This window comes from Epinephelus lanceolatus, chromosome 17 (assembly GCF_041903045.1).
Source record: "Epinephelus lanceolatus isolate andai-2023 chromosome 17, ASM4190304v1, whole genome shotgun sequence".
Taxonomy (NCBI): domain Eukaryota; kingdom Metazoa; phylum Chordata; class Actinopteri; order Perciformes; family Serranidae; genus Epinephelus; species Epinephelus lanceolatus.
The window spans coordinates 9,119,294-9,138,265 of NC_135750.1; the positions used below are offsets into that span (position 1 = coordinate 9,119,294).

The 18,972-nt window shown below is 40.1% G+C and overlaps 2 protein-coding genes across 3 annotated transcripts; both read left to right on the forward strand.

Moving 5' to 3' along the window:
• Positions 1-798: 798 nt before the first annotated feature.
• LOC117248593 (cytochrome P450 3A30-like) lies at positions 799-7,323 on the forward strand. Of its 2 annotated transcripts, XM_033613796.2 has the most exons (13): positions 799-952; positions 1,080-1,173; positions 1,345-1,397; positions 2,031-2,130; positions 3,137-3,250; positions 3,448-3,533; positions 4,305-4,447; positions 4,558-4,682; positions 4,830-4,914; positions 5,042-5,202; positions 5,315-5,541; positions 6,013-6,175; positions 6,271-7,323. In XM_033613796.2, the coding sequence occupies exons 1-13, from the start codon at positions 882-884 to the stop codon at positions 6,343-6,345; spliced, it is 1,497 nt and encodes a 498-aa protein (XP_033469687.2). In that variant the 5' UTR covers positions 799-881; the 3' UTR covers positions 6,346-7,323. The 2 variants fall into 2 exon arrangements, with proteins under 2 accessions (XP_033469687.2, XP_078017001.1); XM_078160875.1 differs by lacking the exons at positions 799-952; positions 1,345-1,397.
• Positions 7,324-10,103: 2,780 nt separating this feature from the next.
• On the forward strand, positions 10,104-17,557 carry LOC117248527 (cytochrome P450 3A56-like). Its single transcript, XM_033613701.2, has 13 exons — positions 10,104-10,257; positions 10,381-10,474; positions 12,579-12,631; positions 13,228-13,327; positions 13,631-13,744; positions 14,664-14,749; positions 14,854-14,996; positions 15,093-15,217; positions 15,374-15,458; positions 15,612-15,772; positions 15,873-16,099; positions 16,825-16,987; positions 17,068-17,557. The coding sequence occupies exons 1-13, from the start codon at positions 10,187-10,189 to the stop codon at positions 17,140-17,142; spliced, it is 1,497 nt and encodes a 498-aa protein (XP_033469592.2). The 5' UTR covers positions 10,104-10,186; the 3' UTR covers positions 17,143-17,557.
• Positions 17,558-18,972: the final 1,415 nt, after the last annotated feature.

Sequence of the window (18,972 nt, forward strand, 5' to 3'; positions counted from 1 at the left end):
GTTATTTGTAAATGTTTTTTTTTAAATAAAGTAAAAAAATTAAAATTAATACTTGTGTTATCAATACGCGGAGGACAGTTTGTGGTACTGTGAGCGCCAACTTTTTTTTTTTTTTTTTTTTACTTCTCTCCTTATTGAATTATTGTATCCTTACGTATCCGGGCAGTAAAAATAAAATAAAACTATTTATAAGTTAAATAAATTAAAGTGCATTAACTGTAAATGATTTAAGAAAAACAATAACTAACAATAACATAGAAATTGTATTCCATTTAAATGAGTACCTGAAGTTCTAGTCGGCTTAATTTGCACAAATTTACTCATCCTAGGAGCTTACTTATTTATTTATTTATTTATTTATTTATTTATTTTATTTTATCATGTTTTTATTTATTTATCTATTTCTTTATTTTGCAGATTTTAAACTACTATATTTCGGGGATTTACAATTTAAACCTAATAAGCAACTTAACTGTAAGCATTTAAAACAAAACAAAAAAGCTATGACTGTTTTAGTCGAGATAAACTTTTTCTTTGCCACACTTCATCAGATTTAAATTGTGTTGTTGTGATGTTCTTGTTTGCTGTTACCCTGTTTGTAAGTGTTACTTGTTTTTGTATGTTTCCTTGTGTGCAGCATGTGGAAGCAAAATTCTCTGTAGAGAACAACAAAGAATAAATCTTCATCTGAATCTGTGGTATTTTGGTGCACTAATCTAGACAACAGCACAGTGTGTAAGTTGAAACCCTCTGAGCCTGTGAGCAAGACAACAATCTGTGGGCTCCTCCTACTCCAGGGAACATAAGGTCACTTGCTTCCCAGATCATTTCCTCAGTTTTCACTAAGTCTGTATCCAGCTCTCCTCCAAGTCAAAGTCAACATGTTTTTCTCTGCCTTGTTTTCAGCAACCACCTGGACTTTGCTTGCTCTGTTTTTCACCCTGCTGTTACTGTGAGTAGTTTAACACAGTTTTCACCACTGTTTTGTTAATTCTGAGGCGCATATTCTGCCCTGCCATAACGATTGTTTACTAAGCTGTTGCAATATTTAATATCACTCTTTATTTTTTACATTTTAGGTATGGCATTTGGCCATATAGGTTTTTCAAAAAGCTGGGAATATCTGGGCCAACACCCCTTCCTTTCATAGGAACACTGCTAAACTTCAAAAAGGTAGTAACACACATGAACAAACAGACCCTACAGACTGTTACGTAAGGAATTGATTGATGCGAGGACTGAGAGTGAGCAAAGAGGGCGTTTATACTGTCCGTATGTGAAACCTATGGGCACTCACTGCGTGACTTATCTGTTATCTTTTAACATTTAAACAATTCCCCACAGGGATTTCTTCGTTTTGACCGTGAATGCCAAGCCAAGTATGGGGACGTGTGGGGGTGAGATGTTGCTTCATTTTTCAAAGCAAACTACTACAAATAACATCAGTGGTGGAGGAAGTAGGCCAATCCTTTACTGAAGTAAAACACACAATAGGAGCGGGGCCCCCTTCGCATAATTCAAAGGGGTAAAGAGATGATGGGACAGGACAGAGGAAAATTCTGCCATGCAAATTTGTGTGTGTGTGTGTGTGTGTGTGTGTGTTGCTTTTTTTCTGTTAGCTTTTCTTAAACCCTGGATGACAGACTGTATACTGTAGCCTGGAGTATTGCAAGACTAGATCCTTAAAATGGACTAGATCTTATTTGTTGTTTATCTCTTCCTTAAAATGCATCTTTATTTTTCATAAATAATCACTTTAGGACCTTTTGTAACATAAAAATCAGTTATATCAGATTGTAGTAAAATATTACCTTGACAAGTGGGATATAAAAATGAAAACTGACCTTTTGAAATGACTATTTTTATGGCATTTTAGAGCATGTACATATAAGATAGATATTTATAAGATATTTCTTTCCCTGTAGGAATGGGCTGATCAAAATATGTTAAATTCTGTCTTAAAGCTCACGTGGATGCTTAATATTTACTCACAAGCTCATACTTTATACTGCCGTGTTGTTTTTGTGCAGGTTGTTTGATGGACGATTGCCGCTTTTAATGGTGGCGGACCCGGAGATTATTAAAACTGTGATGGTCAAGGAGTGCTACTCTGTGTTTACCAACCGCAGGGTGAGAGACTCATCTTCAATGACATCGTAACATTTTTAAAAAGTTCTTTTATTTAACCCATATTAAAACAGGTCAGTCCCGTTGAGATCAACAATCTGTTTTATAAGGGCGACCTGACCAAGACAGCTGCATACAGAAAGTTACAGACGAACAACAACACACTAAAAAACTTAAAAGATACACAGTAAAATGTAGAAATATTAGAGCACCTGTGTACAATGACAAGAACCATCTGATTCATTTGTCCTTGTACTTATGCAAGCTTTAAAATCAGGCAGAGAGACCAGTTTGCGCAGTTTCAACTCTTTTTGAAGGAACAGACAACAAAACTAAGTCTTGAGATCTCAGACTGTAGCTACAGTCAGACCTCTGTTCAATCAAAGTACAAATGTACAAAGAGATATTTCCCAGTATGGCATCATAAATGAACAACTGAGCCTTCGAAAGACGATTATCGACCTGAGGTTTTAAAGACAGGGAGTCAACAAGCCAAATACCAAAATATCTGTAACAAGTTCCAACCTTTAACTTCTTTCCCTGAGCAGTAATAACATCAGGTGTGTTCACAGGCTTCTTCCTGGCATTTGAGAAATGCATAACCTTAGTTTAATCAGCATTCAAAATCAGCTTTGGTTGTGAAAGCTGAATCTGAGTCACATTAGAGTCAGCCTGCAATTTGGCCACAGCGTCTGTGATGGATGAGCCGGCACAATGTATCACTGTGTCATCGGCATAAAGATGAAAATTGGCACCAACCAAATTTTGACAAAGACAGGTTGACATGTTGTCTAGTTTCTAGTAATTTATGTCTTTGTGTTTGCTATTTATCAAATTTCCTTGCAGTACTCTGCAGGGAAGGTGTGATATATTACAACGCAAAAATGGATAGATCCTTATGTCATGCCAGATGACTGAACGTTCATTGACTAATATGGTAGCAGATGAAATTTGTTGTTCAGTCTGAGAACTGACAAAACTTTAACACTCAGTTTACTCATGTCCACAGGACACTATTGAAGCAGGACCTTTGGCTGATTCAGTTTCAGCCGTTAAAGATGAAAGATGGAAAAGATTACGTAGCACTTTGTCACCGTGCTTCACCAGTGGACGATTGAAACAGGTCAGTTACGAGCTCACGAACCACTTCTGCAGTCTGCTTCCTTTGACCTAGTGCAGCGATACAAACTTATGTGTCTTCTATCTGTGTATGTCTACATATGTGTCTATGGTCTGTATGTAGACCCTCTGTTGCCATTGATGATAGAAATAAATATGCATAGTACATAATCAATATTTAACAATTCTCCTTTATTGAAGGTTTTTCCCATCGTTGCTCGCTATGCAGACCGATTGGTTGAAAAACTTGGGCGAACAAATTTGGATGAACCCCTCAGTGTCAAACAGTATGTTGTTAATCTGTTATACACCAGCATATCGCCCATTCAGAACCCAATCATGTTCCAAGCACACACACACACAAAAATACATAAAGTGATGCTTTAAATCACAATGCATGTATACTTTGCATTTTGATCATCATCACGATTCAAAATTAATTTCTGAAGTATCTCCACAAAACAGTATGTTGAAACCCCTCTGAGATTAATATTCTGTGGAAATAATCAATAAGATGCATTATATGATGATGGTATAATTAGAAAATCAAATTAGAACAGTGTTTCCTTGTTTAAACAGTATTCTCCCTTTCCACTTTTTGGTGACACTCAGATCATCTGTCCATTTCAAAGGAGCGATATTTCTGAGAAAAAAAAGTAAAAGCTATAAATATTTCATATGATTCTTTGACATGTATAAGTAATAGAATGTCTCATGTTTGGTTTAAACACATTTTAAACACAAATTAATTACTGAAAAATAGGATTAATGGGTTAAAACATGCCTTGCTATTTTCCTTGCCTCACAGTCAGCCATGCTTGTTAACAAAGGGGGCGTAGCTCTACTCCAGTCCACTTTAGATGATGTGGAACACTGTGATTTACACTGTGGTTTATAGACGCCCCATCACATAAGTCTGGAGGCAGATTACAGTGATAACATTCTACAAAAGAAAAGTTATATCCGTTGTAATGGACGGGGGATCTGAACAAATAAAAAAAATGGTAGCACTTTATCTATGTTAGTTTCTAATGGAAAACCACCCATCTTTTTTCTAGACTGGTGGCGCCTTACAGTTTAGATGTTGTGACCAGCGCATCTTTCAGTGTTGAGGCAAACTCCATCAACGATCCAGATGACCCCTTCAATGTTCACATCAAGAACGTTATTAACTTAAGATTTTGGCTTTTCTTTGCAATAAGTACGTACTTCTTTGTTCTTCTGTTATAGCGAAGATCATTTAATTGTGTGAGGTTTTTTATTATCCCTAGCATACTAATTTTAATAAACAGCCCTTTGGTCTCCTTTCAGTGATGTTTCCATTTGGTGCCCGTCTGATGAAGCTGCTGGATATTGACATCATGCCCAGATCCAGTGTGGATTACCTCTACAACGTCATCAAGAAATTTAAAGATGAGCACCAAGGAGAAGAATCTGTAAACATGCCTTCCTAGTGAAAAAAGTTGCAGAAAATTAAAGGAACAGCTTGACATTTTGGGCTCATTTACTTTTTTGTCAAAAGTTAAATGAGAAGATCCATACCGCTCTCCAATGTGTGTTGAATGTTCTCTGTGCTGATCTAGGTGCAAGCTGACTTCCTGCAGGTGATGGTTCAGAACGAGATACCAGAAACGGACATAAAGAGCGAACACGACCAGCCAAGCAAAGGTGTGTTTGCTCCACAGTGGTCTTTTAACCTGCCTTTTATTAAGCGAATGATCATCAACAATAATAGCCTCTAACCAACAAATAAAGTTTTTTTTCTAGTTGAACTTTTAATTTGATTTTATTGCAGGTTTGACTGAGCGTGAGATCCTCGCCCAAGCCCTCATGTTTATCTTTGGTGGCTATGACACCACCAGCACCACTCTTACTAACATTCTTTACAATCTGGCCATCAACCCTGACGCATTGCAGAAGTTGCACGAAGAAATTGATGCCAACCTACCGAAAGATGTACAGTAACTGCTATTTGTGATAACCTTTTCGATAGCTGACATCATGTTTCATTCTAATCGTCATCTGTTGAACTTTGTATGTGATTCCTCCTGTATTTTTTCCCCTTTAGGCTCCCGTTTCATATGACGACGTGGTCGGTCTCGAGTACCTGGACCAGGTTATTTGTGAGTCACAGCGTTTGCTTCCCACTGCACCTCGCCTTGATAGGATGTGCAAGAAAACTGTCCAGGTACACGGCCTCACCATCCCTGAAGGAACCCTGGTTGGGATTCCTGTACAAATGTTACACATGGACCCACGCTTTTGGAGCTCACCTGAGCTTTTCAGGCCAGAGAGGTAAATGCACACTGCACTAAGCTGTCATTCTTTACATTTAAGCTGCAGTAGGTAGATTGATTTTGGTTTCATTGTGCAAAAATCCTATAATCAACATAAAGTGGACTGAGAGAAAACTAGACATCTGCACCTCCTCTTGACTCTGTTTTTAGAGCTTAAGAAAATCTTGTCCATGATGGGAGACTTTGGCTAATCACAGGTCATTTCAGAGAGAGGGCATTTAATTGGCAGCTGCACGTGCATGCAGGTGCACATGCAACTGCCAACTGACGGTCCATCTCCCTAGCTGCTGCCCACTCTACTTCAAGAAAGCAGTCTATGGTGGCAGGGAGTGAAGGCGGAGGGCCCGTGGGATGGCTTAGCTACCTAATTTTTGTCTCATTTGTGGTCTGATAAGCAGAGAGAGAGCAGACCTTTTATTGCTACTCCAGCTTTAATGATTTGTATCTGTGTGCCCATCTGTATGTGTAGGTTCAGTAAAGACAGTGGGGAGGAGGTGAACCCGTACACCTACATGCCGTTTGGGCTCGGCCCTCGTAACTGCATTGGGATGCGCTACGCTGTTCTCACCTTGAAGATGGTTCTCATCTGTCTCCTGCAGAGTTACACTGTGGAAACATGCAAAGACACCGTGGTAAGAAATAGCACTCCACACACATTCATGTGCACTCATACTGTCACACTCTTCTGCTGTCATGTACCTGATTTTACATTTATTTCTTCCTTTAGATCCCGCTGGAGTTTGACTGGAAGTTCCAGCCGAACACGCCAATAAAACTCCAGTTTGTTCGCAGACAACAGTAGTCCAAAGGGAGCATCTCCAAATATACCTTGCTTTTGAATTCCTATAAACTTTGTGCATTTTGTGTTTATACTATGAAACTCATACTCAGCACTTAGTTCAACACACCTTGAACATCTGATTGTTCTTGATGAATCAAATTCATTCATTAATTTTCCATCATTGCTTATCCTGTTGGCGGTCGCACAGTGGCTGCAGCCTATCCCAGCTGACAATGGGTGAGAGGCGGGGTTCACCCCGGACAGGTCCCCAGACTATCACAGGGCCGACACATAGAGACAGACAACCATTGACACTCACATTCACACCTATGGCCAATTTAGAGTCACTAATTAACCTGCATGTCTTTGGACTGTGGGAGAAAGCTGGAACACCCGGAGAAAACCCACGCTGACATTGGGGGGCGCGTGCAGGCTCTGAACAGAGAGGCTCCTCCTCCCTGGGTTCGAGCCAGGAATCTTCTAGCTGTGAGGCAACAATGCTATCCACTTCATCACTGTGCCACCCCCACTGTGCTGCCTTGTATCATAATGTAAAGAGCATTTTCTTATCTTTTGATAAGTTAAGTACTCACCTATTGTATTTCCTACAAGACTCATTTACAACTGAAACAAGAGACATTTTTGTAAGTGGCAGATTTAATCTCTTAAGTATTTTTAGATGTTTAAGACAAAACATAAACACCATAGAGAACACTGTGCGGGGGCACACCAGATAAGTATTCATGAGTCAACCTGTTAAATGTCCTTTTATTGGCCAGACTTTAACGGTGAAGCTGCGTCCATGTCTTCTGAAACAAAGACAGTGCATTTCTGAGGAATATTGCTCCTCCAGACCTTAGAGAAAAAGTCATCTTTTCCATTATAAAGATCTCCTTGATTATGTCCATCCATTGTTTAAGGCCTGAAGTGTCCGATTGGTACCAGTTCTTCGCAATCGCTTTCTTGCTGCCAATAAACAGTATTTTACACAAATACCAATATTTGTTGTGATTGTGATCTTTGTAGTGATGTGTGACACTGGAGTCCAGGGCAGGCCAACTTAATATTTTGTACAAGGCATTACTTGGAAAGCTACCCCTCTACCTCACTTCTCGATCAAAATCAAATCCATCTCTCATTACACAGACATGATTTTCTGCATATTACTGTTTTTACTGTTGTTGCTGTTATGTATCCGTCCTTTATGGCAGACTCAATTTAATTATTTAACTTTTTTGTCTTTTAACTGTTTTTTTTATTGCTGTTTATAATTCTTGATAGACATTGCTGCTACTTATTTGTTTTTATGGAGTTTTTGCATTACTTTATTGCAATTATATATTTGTATCCTTATAGCCCATTGAATGATAATTCAGGGCATTACTGTAAATGAGCCAAATGCTGAGTCCATTTTACCTGTGCTTCTAGTTTAGTTTTCCAAAAATGAAGTTCGTTAAACTGAACGAAATCCTCAGTAACATGAAACAAAAACCATCTAAGCTACTGCAGGGTTAGACAGTTAGCTTGCTCAGTAGGTTGGCTACACTACCAACTAAGCTTACCAAGTTTACCAAGCTTAGCAAGTTAGCTTGCTAACCACATAGGCTATGCCAGGGGTCTGCAACCTTTGCCATTAATAGAGCCATTTTTGACCAAAATTGATTTTTTAAAAATCTGTGTGGAGCCGCAAAACATGTTTCAGCCTTATAATCAAGGTAACATAGCCTATTATGTCTAAATAAGCATTTGTTAATATGTTTTACCACAAGGTGGACACTGTGCAGGGCACTATTTATGATTATTTGGTACTTAAATTTTGCAGAGCTGGCAGTGAGAGCAAACAGATCTGTCCACGCACTACTACATTCTCTATTTTATTCAATTTGGCATCCATAGCTAACAGCCACTGCTATCCAGGTTTGGCAACATGTGGATTCATAGAATGAATTTCCATAGACTTCTTTTCTCAAAGGCTCAAGGAGCCACTGGACAGGGGCTAAAGAGCCACATGTGGCTCCGGAGCCACAGGTTGCCTACCCCTGGGCTATACTAATGAGTAAGCTTGCCAGTAGGCCAAAATATTGTTCACTAACTTTAAGAGTAAGGATAATGTTACACATTTTGATACATTTTCCCTTCCTTTTTAATTGCCTTTTTAAAACTATTTTTATTTGACAGTGTGGTCCTGGATCAACACAAACACTGCAATCTTGCAAAAAAAGTTTGTGATAGGCTGTAAAAAAGGAGGGGAAATGTGTTAATCGCAGGTATTTGCAACTGAAAAATGATAATACTCTTCGTTACTGAACAATATTCTAGTCTATTCTATAAGCTCACTTATTGGCATAGTCTTCCTAGTTAGCAAGCTAACTCGCTAATATTCCAGCCTATTGGCAAGCTTATTCGTTAGCATAGCCTTCTTAGTTAGCAAGCTAAGTCCCTAATATTCTAGCCTATTGGCAGGCTTATTCCATTAGCATAGCCTTCCTAGTTAGCAATCGAATTTGCTTATTTTCCAGCCTACTGGAAGGCATTTTCATTAGCATAGCCTTCCAAGTTAGCAAGCTAACTCTACAATATTCTAGCCTACTGGCAAGTTTACTTGCTAATATTCCAGCATATTGGCAGGTTTATTCCATTAGTATAGTTTTCCTGGTTAGCAATCTAACTCGCTTATTTTCCAGCCTACTGGCAGGCATTTTAATTAGCATAGCCTTCCAAGTTAGCAAACTAACTCATCAATATTCTAGCCTATTGGCAAATTGACACGTTAGTTTACTTGCTAATATTCCAGCCTATTGGCAGGCTTATTTGTTAGCATAGTCTTCCTAGTTACCAAGCTAACTCGCTAATATTCTAGCCTATTGGCAAGCTTACTTGTTATCATAGCCTTCCTAGTTAGCAAGCTAACTCGCCAATATTCTAGCCTATTGGCAAGCTTATTCGTTAGCATAGTCTTCCTAGTTAGCAAGCTAACTCACTAATATTCTAGCCTATTGGCAAGCTTAATCCATTAGCATAGCCTTCCAAGTTAGCAAGCTAACTCGCCAATTTTCTAGCCTATTGGCAAGTTGACTCATTAGTTTACGCGCTAATATTCCAGCCTATTGGCAAGCTTACTCGTTAGCATAGTCTTCCTAGTTAACAAGCTAGCTCGCTAATATTCTAGACCGTTGGTAAGCTTATTTGGTAGTATAGCCAGCCTACATGGCAAGCTAATGTTCTACCCCTGCAGTAGCTGATAAGGTTTTTGTTTAATGTTACTGGGGATTTTGTTCAGTTTTACAAACTTCATTTTGGAAAACTAGCTCTGAAGAAGCACAACAAACAATTTTGAAAGAAGCACAGGAGCAGCACACTGATGATGTCAGAGGGTTTTGATTGGTTGATTGCAATGTTGGTCCAGGAATGCCATGTGGGATGTTGATCCAGCAGCAGGTTGCACATACTAAAATAGCTGCCTTTCTTTATTTTTTTAAGAATAAATAATTTTTTTATATGCAAAATCCCTGTTTATTTCAAAGGTTTTCCATTACAATAGACTTTTTCAAGTACAAAGATGTTTTGTTTCTTCTGCTTTGAGAGAAATCAGATTAACTAGCCAAGCTGGAGCAGGCAGAGTGTTAATGGTCAAAGGCACCAGCTGGACAACTCCAACAGAAACACAACCTGTAGCTCCATCCAAGTAGATCATAATAACCAGCCGCCACTGGTCAATTCTGTGTAACAAAAACACCATAAATGTCCTCCTGAAGCTCCACTCTGTGGGCTCCTCCCACTGCTGTGCAGTTAAAGTCACTTGTTCCTCAACACATTTCCTCATTATCTATGTAGTACATATCCAGCTCTGGGCAAAGCCAAGATGTTTGTCTTTGCCTTGTTTTCAGCGACCACCTGGACTTTGCTGGCTCTCTTTATTTCCCTGCTGTTTCTGTGAGTAGTTTCTGTAACTGTCAAAGTAATACCAGGTTGTCAGTTCTGTAATTTTTTTTATGATTGCTCGTTAATCTCTTGCAATATGTAATGTTACTTTTTTTGTGTTTGTTTTGATTATAGGTATGGAATTTGGCCATATAGGTATTTCAAAAAACTGGGAATACCCGGACCAAGACCTCTGCCTTTTATTGGAACAAGTCTAAACTTCAAAAGGGTAAGGTACACGCAAAACTGTTATTTGGATTGCCCAGAGCAATATCAGCGCTAATCAACATTGGATGTATAAAGGACTTTACACCCTCCCATAAACAGTAGATGCAAGGTTTAGAAAGTGGGCAGAACATGGACTCACTCATTTACATCAACTCTCATGACAGCAGCCTTGAGTCATCTGAACAGTTAAGGGAGGACTATATGCTTCCTAATACAGACTTCTTTAGATATTTACAATTAAGGAATTTTCTAACAAAAAATAAGGAGTGGAATGAAGTTTTGAAGCCCACCCCAACAGATGAGGGCTAATGAAAAGGTCTATGGGTCGACCCTTAAATGGGATCAAGTACAACAATTTACTTCCTGACTTAAATCACTGACAATATGTGTTTACATGATACATGAATGAAATCACAAGTGCTGCTTATGTAAACGTGTGAGGTGAACTGCAGCCTGATGAGATAAGTCAGAATGCCTCACCAAAAATCAGAAGCTCCTGAATGAAAAGCCACAGTACAGAGAGAGCAAGACAATGACATGAGCAGAGAGGCGATAGCCAAATATCTGGCACAAAAAAAGTGAAGAAGCAGCAGTTATGACAGGCAGAGCTGAAGGTGAGAAGTGAGGCACAGTCGTTTTTAGCAAATAAAACCTGCTGTATCGGCTCAGTTTTAAAGCCACAGTGAAGACACTGGTATCATATCAAGGTAGAGGACCTCAGGCATCCATTGGTACCAACCATGTTATGCAATCTTGTCGAAGAGGGGGGCAAATAATGCTCCCGAGTTCCACTACATTTTGGCGAGGGAAAAGTAAATATTGTTATACATCCATTTTTGTAACCATTTATCCTCTTGAGGGTCATGGGGGGCTGGAGCCTATCCCAGCTGACATTGGGTGAGTGGCGGGGTACACCCTGGACAGGTCGCCAGACTATCACAGGGCTGACACATAGAGACAGACAACCATTCACACTCACATTCACACCTAAGGACAATTTAGAGTCACCAATTAACCTTTGGATTGTGAGAAGAAGCCAGGGTACCCAGAGAAAGCCCATGCTGAAAAAATCAGGAGAGTAGAGAATGGGGAGAACATGCAAAGTCCCCACTGAGGGGTTCACCCTGGGTTTGAACCAGGAACCCTCTCACTATGAAGCAACAGTGCTAACCACTGCACCACCATGGTGCTATTTCTTATAAATGGTGCAAACTGGGGTTCCTAAACAGTCTTGAAATTGGGTATGGGAGACTTGTATGACTTGTATGACATGTACTCTTTACACTATTTCAGTTCTGCACACAATTTGACTGATATTTAAACAAAGTAGCCTCAAGATTGATTTAGTAAATGATAAAAACATACATATTTGTTCACTCCTAATTTGATCTTAAGAGTTAATAACCTTGCAGTAATTTCCTCAATCAATGTTTGATTTCATTTTTCTCTAATCATTCATTGGAGGGTATTTTTGGCTCAGGACACACATGTGACTACTTCTGCTTTTCAAAATAGGAAAACAAGGACGTAACAGTCAATTCAAGTACAAGTAGATACAAAATACATGTGGAAATGTGATTAATTTGATTATATTTGCACATGAGGGGCCCCATTTTTGAAAATGTTGTCCCCCAGCTGCCCTGTGGTCCTCGTTATATGACTCATCATTTAAAGATTCAAGGTGTAGGAGGGAGGACGCTATATTTGCAGAAATGGTATAGAATATTCATAACTGTGTTTTCATTACTTTATAATCACCTAAAAAGAAAAATGGTTGTGTTTTTGTTACCTTTGAATGAGGGTTTATATCTACATACAGAGAGGGTCTCATCCACGCAGTCCGCCATTTTGTTTCTACAGTAGCCCACATTGAACAAACCAAACACTGGCTCTAGATAAGACCCATTTGTGGTTTCAAGTATTTGTGTCAGCCATCGTAGTTCTCCTACACGCTTGGCACATGGAGGAAGTTTTAGTTTAGTTTAGTTTAGTTTAGTTTAGTTTTAGTGCCACTAAATCTTACACACTAGATCGTCAATGTCAATACCTGTTGGAAGCTCTGTGGTCCCTTTAACCTTTAACACTTCAACACATTTTTCTTGTAGGGACTTCTGTCTTTTGACCGTGAGTGCCGAGCCAAGTATGGGGACGTCTGGGGGTGAGTCTGTTGTTTCATCTTACTCACAACCACCACAGATGACATCAGTGTTGGAAGATGTACTAGGATCCTTTACTCAGAGGGGCCATGAGATGATTAATGTGATGAAAAAATGCAACAAAAGCTTGTACCTATTTATTTATTTTACTTTTTTCCAAATGTATACTGTAGCTTGAAGTATTTCAAGAGAGACTAGATTTTTGAAAACAGTCTCAAAGTTATTTGTTGTTTTTCTGCTCCTGAAGAGTTATCTTATTTTTTTGTAAATGTCATTTGTCATTTTTGGACCTTTTGTGAGATAAAAATCAATTATATCACATTTTATTGAAATATTACCTTGACAAGTAGGGTATAAAAATGAAGAAATTATCTTTTGGAATCATGACTGTTTTTTATGGCATTTTACAGCAAGCACATATCAGTAGATCATTTAAGTTTGTCAGCTGTGAATAGCCTGGTGTTTATTGTGAAAGGATACCTTGCTACAGAAAGATAAAGATATTGCTCTCTTTGTAGGATGGGCCAAAATTTTGATCGACATAACTTAATTCTGTCTTTAAGCTCACACTTTATGCTGCGATGTTGTTTTTGTGCAGGTTGTTTGATGCACGATCACCACTTTTGATGGTGTCAGACCCTGAGATGATTAAAACTGTGATGGTGAAGGAGTGCTACTCTGCATTTACCAACCGCAGGGTGAGAGACCCATCTTCAATGACACAATAACATTTGCAGCCAGCTTTCTATAAATTTATGTCACCGTGTTTGCTATAAATCAAATTACACAACTCTGGGACGCTCCATACAGCATTCTGCAGGGTAGGAGCAGCGTGTAACAAAACGTTTTCCTCCAATAATGTAAGAATAACAAAAGTGGAAAGATACTTATGGTATGGCAAATGACACAGACCGATATGAGAAAATAATGAAGGAAGCAAACTGCAAAACTCTTCTGTACACAATTTTAAACATTCAGTGTAACTGTTCTCGTGTCCACAGGAAAATATTGTGGGTGGACCTTTGGCCGATGGCATAACAGCCGTGAAGGATGAAAGATGGAAAAGAATACGGAGCACTTTATCACCGTGCTTCACCAGTGGACGACTGAAACAGGTCGGTTTTAAACTAACCACTTCTGCAATCTGCTTCCTTTGACCTAGTACAGCGAAACAAATACATTTATCTGTGTCTGCAGTGCATGTCTACATACACTCACCAGCCACTTTATTAGGTACACCTGTTCAACAGCTCGTTAAGGATGGTCCAAAAAAGAGAAAATATCCAGTGAGCAGCAGTTCTCTGGGTGAAAATGCCTTGTTGATGCCAGAGGTCAGAGGAGAATAGTCAGACTGCTTCAAGATGATAGAAAGGCAACAGGAAGTCAAATAACCACTGGTTACAACCAAGGTCTGCAGAAGACCATCTCTGAAGCAACAACACGTCCAACCTTGAAGCAGATGGGCTACAGCAGCAGAAGACCACACCAGGTGCCACTCCTGTCAGCTGAGCATGGTTTAAACACCACAGCCTACCTGAGTATTGTTGCTGACCGTGTCCATCCCTTTATGACCACAGTGTACCCATCTTCTGATGGCTACTTCCAGCAGGATAACGCACCATGTCACAAAGCTCACATCATCTCAAACTGGTTTCTTGAACATGACAATGAGTTCACTGTACTCCAATGGCCTCCACAGTCACCAGATCTCAGTCCAATAGAGCACCTTTGGGATGTGGTGGAACGGGAGATTCTCATCATGGATGTGCAGCCGACAAATCTGCAGCAACTGTGTGATGTCATCATGTCAATATGGACCAAAAACTGTGAGGAATGTTTCCAGCACCTTGTTGAATCTCTGAAGGCAAAAGGGGTCCAGCCCTGTACTAGCAAGGTGTGCCTAATAAAGTGGTTAGTGAGTGTAAATGTGTCTGAAGTCAGTTTATGTAGACCCACTACGAGAAGTTGCCATCAATGATAGAAATAAATATGTGTTGTACATTATCTACATTTAACAGTTTTTCTTTTTTGAAGGTTTTTCCCGTTGTCACTCGGTATGCAGACCGACTCATTGAAAAACTTGGACGAACAAATTTGGATGAACCCGTCGATATCAAACAGTAAGTTGTTAATTTGTAATATGACAGCATATAATAAAAAATGGTAGCACTTAATCCATGTCAGTTCCTAACAGAGAACCACCTTTTTCCCGTCTCTGCCGCAGATTCGTGGCACCTTATAGTTTAGATGTTGTGACCAGCGCATCTTTCAGTGTCGAGGCAAATGCCATAAACGATCCAGATGACCCCATTGTTGTTCATATCAAGAAGATTATGAACTTCAGTATTTGGCCTTTCCTTTTATTAAGTATGTTCTCCTTTCACTTATGGTATCAGTGGAGATCAGTACCTTGTGATCACTAGTATGCAAACTTTGGTAAACAACCTCTTGGTCTCCTTTCAGTGATGTTTCCCTTTGGTTCCTGTCTGTTGAAGCTGCTGGATATTGACTTCATGCCCAGACTCAGTGTGAATTACTTCTACAGCATCATCAAGAAGTTTAAAGATGAGCATCGTGCAGATGACTCTGTGAGCATCTCATCTGTTCCAAGTGGAAAAACAGTTTGACAGAATTAAAGGAACAGCTCAACATCTTAAGCTTATTCATCTTCTTGTCGAGAGTTAGATGAGAAAATCAAAACCATGCTCCAAAATGTGTTTTGAATGTTCTCTGTGCTGATCTAGGTGCGAGCTGACTTCCTGCAGGTGATGGTTCAGAACGAGATACCAGAAACAGACATAAAGAGCGAACACGACCAGCCAAGCAAAGGTGTGTTTGCACCACAGTAGTCTTTTAAACTGCCTTTTAATTAAGTGCATAATAATCTACAATAGTAGCCTCTAATGGCAACAGTAGGTTTAAATACAATTCTGAAATACACACCAAATAAGAAAGTAAACTTTAAACGTGATTTTGTTGCAGGTTTGACTGAGCACGAGATCCTTTCCCAGGCGTTTATTTTCATCTTTGGTGGCTATGAGACCACCAGCACCACTCTCACTTACATCCTTTACAATCTGGCCATCAACCCTGAAGCATTGCAGACCTTACAGGAAGAAATCGATGCCAACATACCGAGAGATGTACAGTAACTATTCTGTTGTTTTGCTGGAAAAAAAGAGAAATTGTGATTCAACAGTTGATGTATGTTCTAATGATTCCTCCTGTATTTTTTGCCTTTAGGCTCCCATTTCATACGAGGACGTGGTCGGTCTCGAGTACCTGGACCAGGTTCTTTGTGAGTCACAGCGCTTGCTTCCCACTGCACCCCGGCTTGAGAGGATGTGCAAGAAAACTGTCCAGGTACACGGCCTCACCATCCCTGAAGGAACCATGGTTGGGATTCCTGTACACATGTTACACATGGACCCGCGCTTTTGGAGCTCACCTGAGCTTTTCAGGCCAGAGAGGTAAATGCACACTGCACTAAGCTGTCATTCTTTACATTTAAGCTGCAGTAGGTAGATTGATTTTGGTTCCATTGTGCAAAAATCCTATAATCAACTTAAGGTGGACTGAGAGAAAACTAGACATCTGCACCTCCTCTTGGCTCTGTTTTTACAGCTGAAGAAAACCTAGTCCATGATGGGAGACTTTGGCTAATCACAGGTAATTTCAGAGAGAGGGTGGTCCTATTGGCCTTTTTAGGAATGCAGATGCCCACACACAATCCTTCTGTGAAAGCCTGATTTAATAGTGGAGAATCCTGCAGGGAAAGTTGCTATTCAAGCATTAGCAACAACTGCCTACACTGCAAAGCAACTCAAAATAGGAAGACAAACTTATGGAAAAGAGAGTCTAAAAGAGAGTCCGACAATAAACAAAATAAAACAAGTCAATACTGGCGAAGCATTTCAGAGATGGAGAGAAAATGGCAATTGGAGCCAGTTGGTCCACAGCTGCGGCTAGTTAAAGTACATGCTTGTGCTTGGGGGATTTGTGCTGGCCGAATTCAAGCCACTACAGCCTCTGACTGAAGGCCCGTTCCGTAAGCTGCTGCTTGCTCTCCTCCTAGAGAGGCTGTCCTCTTCCAGATTTCTGCCTCCCTCAGCTTTAATGAATCTGTTCGAATCTGTCGCTCTGCTCTCTCAGTGGTGACTTCATGTGTCATCTGTGTGCCTGTGTGTGTGTGCAGGTTCAGTAAAGACAGTGGGGAGGAGGTGAACCCGTATGTGTACATGCCGTTTGGGCTCGGTCCTCGTAACTGCGTTGGGATGCGCTATGCTCTCCTCACCTTGAAGATGGTGATTATCCGTCTCCTGCAGAGTTACACTGTGGAAACATGCAAAGACACCATGGTAAGAGTAACACTTCACACACGTACTGTCACACTTTTCTGCTGTCATGTTCCTGATTTTACATTTATTTCTTCCTTTAGATCCCGCTGGAGTTCAACTGGTTGTTCCAGCCGATAAAACCAGTAAAACTTAAGTTTGTGCGCAGACAACAGTAGTCGAAAAGGGAGAATCTCCAAATATACCTTATCTCTGAATTCCTATCAGACTCAGTTGTTATAATGTGTGGCCTCTACAGACAAGTTGGCTTTTAAATGCTGTGCATCACATACCCAGTACTCAACTATTCACTATTCACTTCTCTGCTTTTTTTTATAATTTCTCTTGAATGTTTTATTTTGCTGTATCTTGATGTTTAAAATACACAAAAGCACTTTATGCTTATCTTTTTATGGGACAGGGCAAAAATTGACTTGATAGTGTTAAAGACTTAACGGTCTTATGTTCAAATATATATATATCATGGATTTGTAACCGCAAAGAGACTTTACCTGTGTAATTCTTACAAGACTCCTTCACAACTCAAACAAGGGACAGTTTAGAGGATGTAAAATAAACTGATTCAAGCACCCATTCTGTGTGATCTCATTTTGCTTTTGCTTTGCCTTTGTTCATTTTAGACTTAGACTTACTTTATTCGTCCCAGAGGGAAATTCGTTTCCACTAACTGTACATTTACAGAGATCGATCACAAATATCACAGGCACAGACATATCACAGACATCACAAAATATCACAAAACATGACATGTTCATTCACAGAGGTGGACACTTTGAGTCAATGGGATCTCTTGTTCAGCGCAGCTATGGCTGCTGGGATCAGGCTCTTCCCGAGTCGAGCTTTCCTAAATTTAAGTGTTCGGTACCTGCGCCCTGAGGGTAATGGGATGAGGTTCATTTTTAAGAATTCAGTGCTAAATAAAAATAATGTTTTAATTTGAATAAACATTTTCAAGTCCAAACTTTGTTTTGTCTTCTTCTGCTTGGTGGGAAAACAGAGAGGTTAAAGGGATAGTTCGGGGTTTTTGAAGCGGGGTTGTAGGGAGTTGACCCCCGTTTGCCTTCAGACCTGCCTTAATTCTTGGTGTCATAGATTCAACAAGGTGCTGGAAACATTCCTCAGAGACTTTGGTCCATATTGACATGATGACATCACACATTTGCTGCAGATTTGTCGGCTGCACATCCATGATGAGAATCTCCCGTTCCACCACATCCCAAAGGTGCTTTATTGGACTGAGATCTGGTGACTGTGGAGGCCATTGGAGTACAGTGAACTCATCGTCATGTTTGAGATGATGTGAGCTTTGTGACATGGTGCGTTATCCTGCTGGAAGTAGCCATCAGAAGATGGGTACACTGTGGTCATAAAGGGATGGACACGGTCAGCAACAATACTCAGGTAGGCTGTGGTGTTTAAACCATGCTCAGTTGGTACTAAGAAAATCTCCCCCACACCATTACACCAGCAGCAGCAGCCTGAAGCGTTGATACAAGGCAGGATGGATCCATGCTTTCATGTTGTTTACACCAAATTCCGACCCTACCAGTTTTTCCAATTTTCTATTGTCCAGTTTTGGTGAGCCTGTGTGAACTGTAGCCTCAGTTTCCTGTTGTTAGCTGACAGGAGTGGCACCTGGTGTGGTCTTCTGCTGCTGTAGCCCATCTGCTTCAAGGTTGGACGTGTTGTTGCTTCAGAGATGGTCTTCTGCAGACCTTGGTTGTAACCAGTGGTTATTTGACTTCCTGTTGCCTTTCTATCATCTTGAACCAGTCTGGCCATTCTCCTCTGACCTCTGGCATCAACAAGGTATTTTCACTCTGTGGATATTTCCTCTTTTTGGGACCATCCTCTGTAAACCAGTTGGTCGTGTGTGAAAGTTTCTGAAATACTCAGACCAGTCCGTCTGGCATCAACAACCATGCCACGTTCAAAGTCGCTTAAATCACCTTTCTTCCCCATTCTGATGCTCAGTTTGAACTTCAGCA

Excerpts from the sequence above, each read along its gene's own strand:
- LOC117248527 (XM_033613701.2), top strand. The coding sequence starts at position 10,187 with ATGTTTGTCTTTGCCTTGTTTTCAGCGACCACCTGGACTTTGCTGGCT. Across the intron at positions 10,258-10,380 it reads TTTATTTCCCTGCTGTTTCT|GTATGGAATTTGGCCATATA; the intron begins GTGAGTAGTTTC and ends TTTTGATTATAG. Across the intron at positions 14,750-14,853 it reads GAACCCGTCGATATCAAACA|ATTCGTGGCACCTTATAGTT; the intron begins GTAAGTTGTTAA and ends TCTCTGCCGCAG.
- LOC117248593 (XM_033613796.2), top strand. The coding sequence starts at position 882 with ATGTTTTTCTCTGCCTTGTTTTCAGCAACCACCTGGACTTTGCTTGCT. Across the intron at positions 3,534-4,304 it reads GAACCCCTCAGTGTCAAACA|ACTGGTGGCGCCTTACAGTT; the intron begins GTATGTTGTTAA and ends TCTTTTTTCTAG. Across the intron at positions 5,542-6,012 it reads GAGCTTTTCAGGCCAGAGAG|GTTCAGTAAAGACAGTGGGG; the intron begins GTAAATGCACAC and ends CTGTATGTGTAG.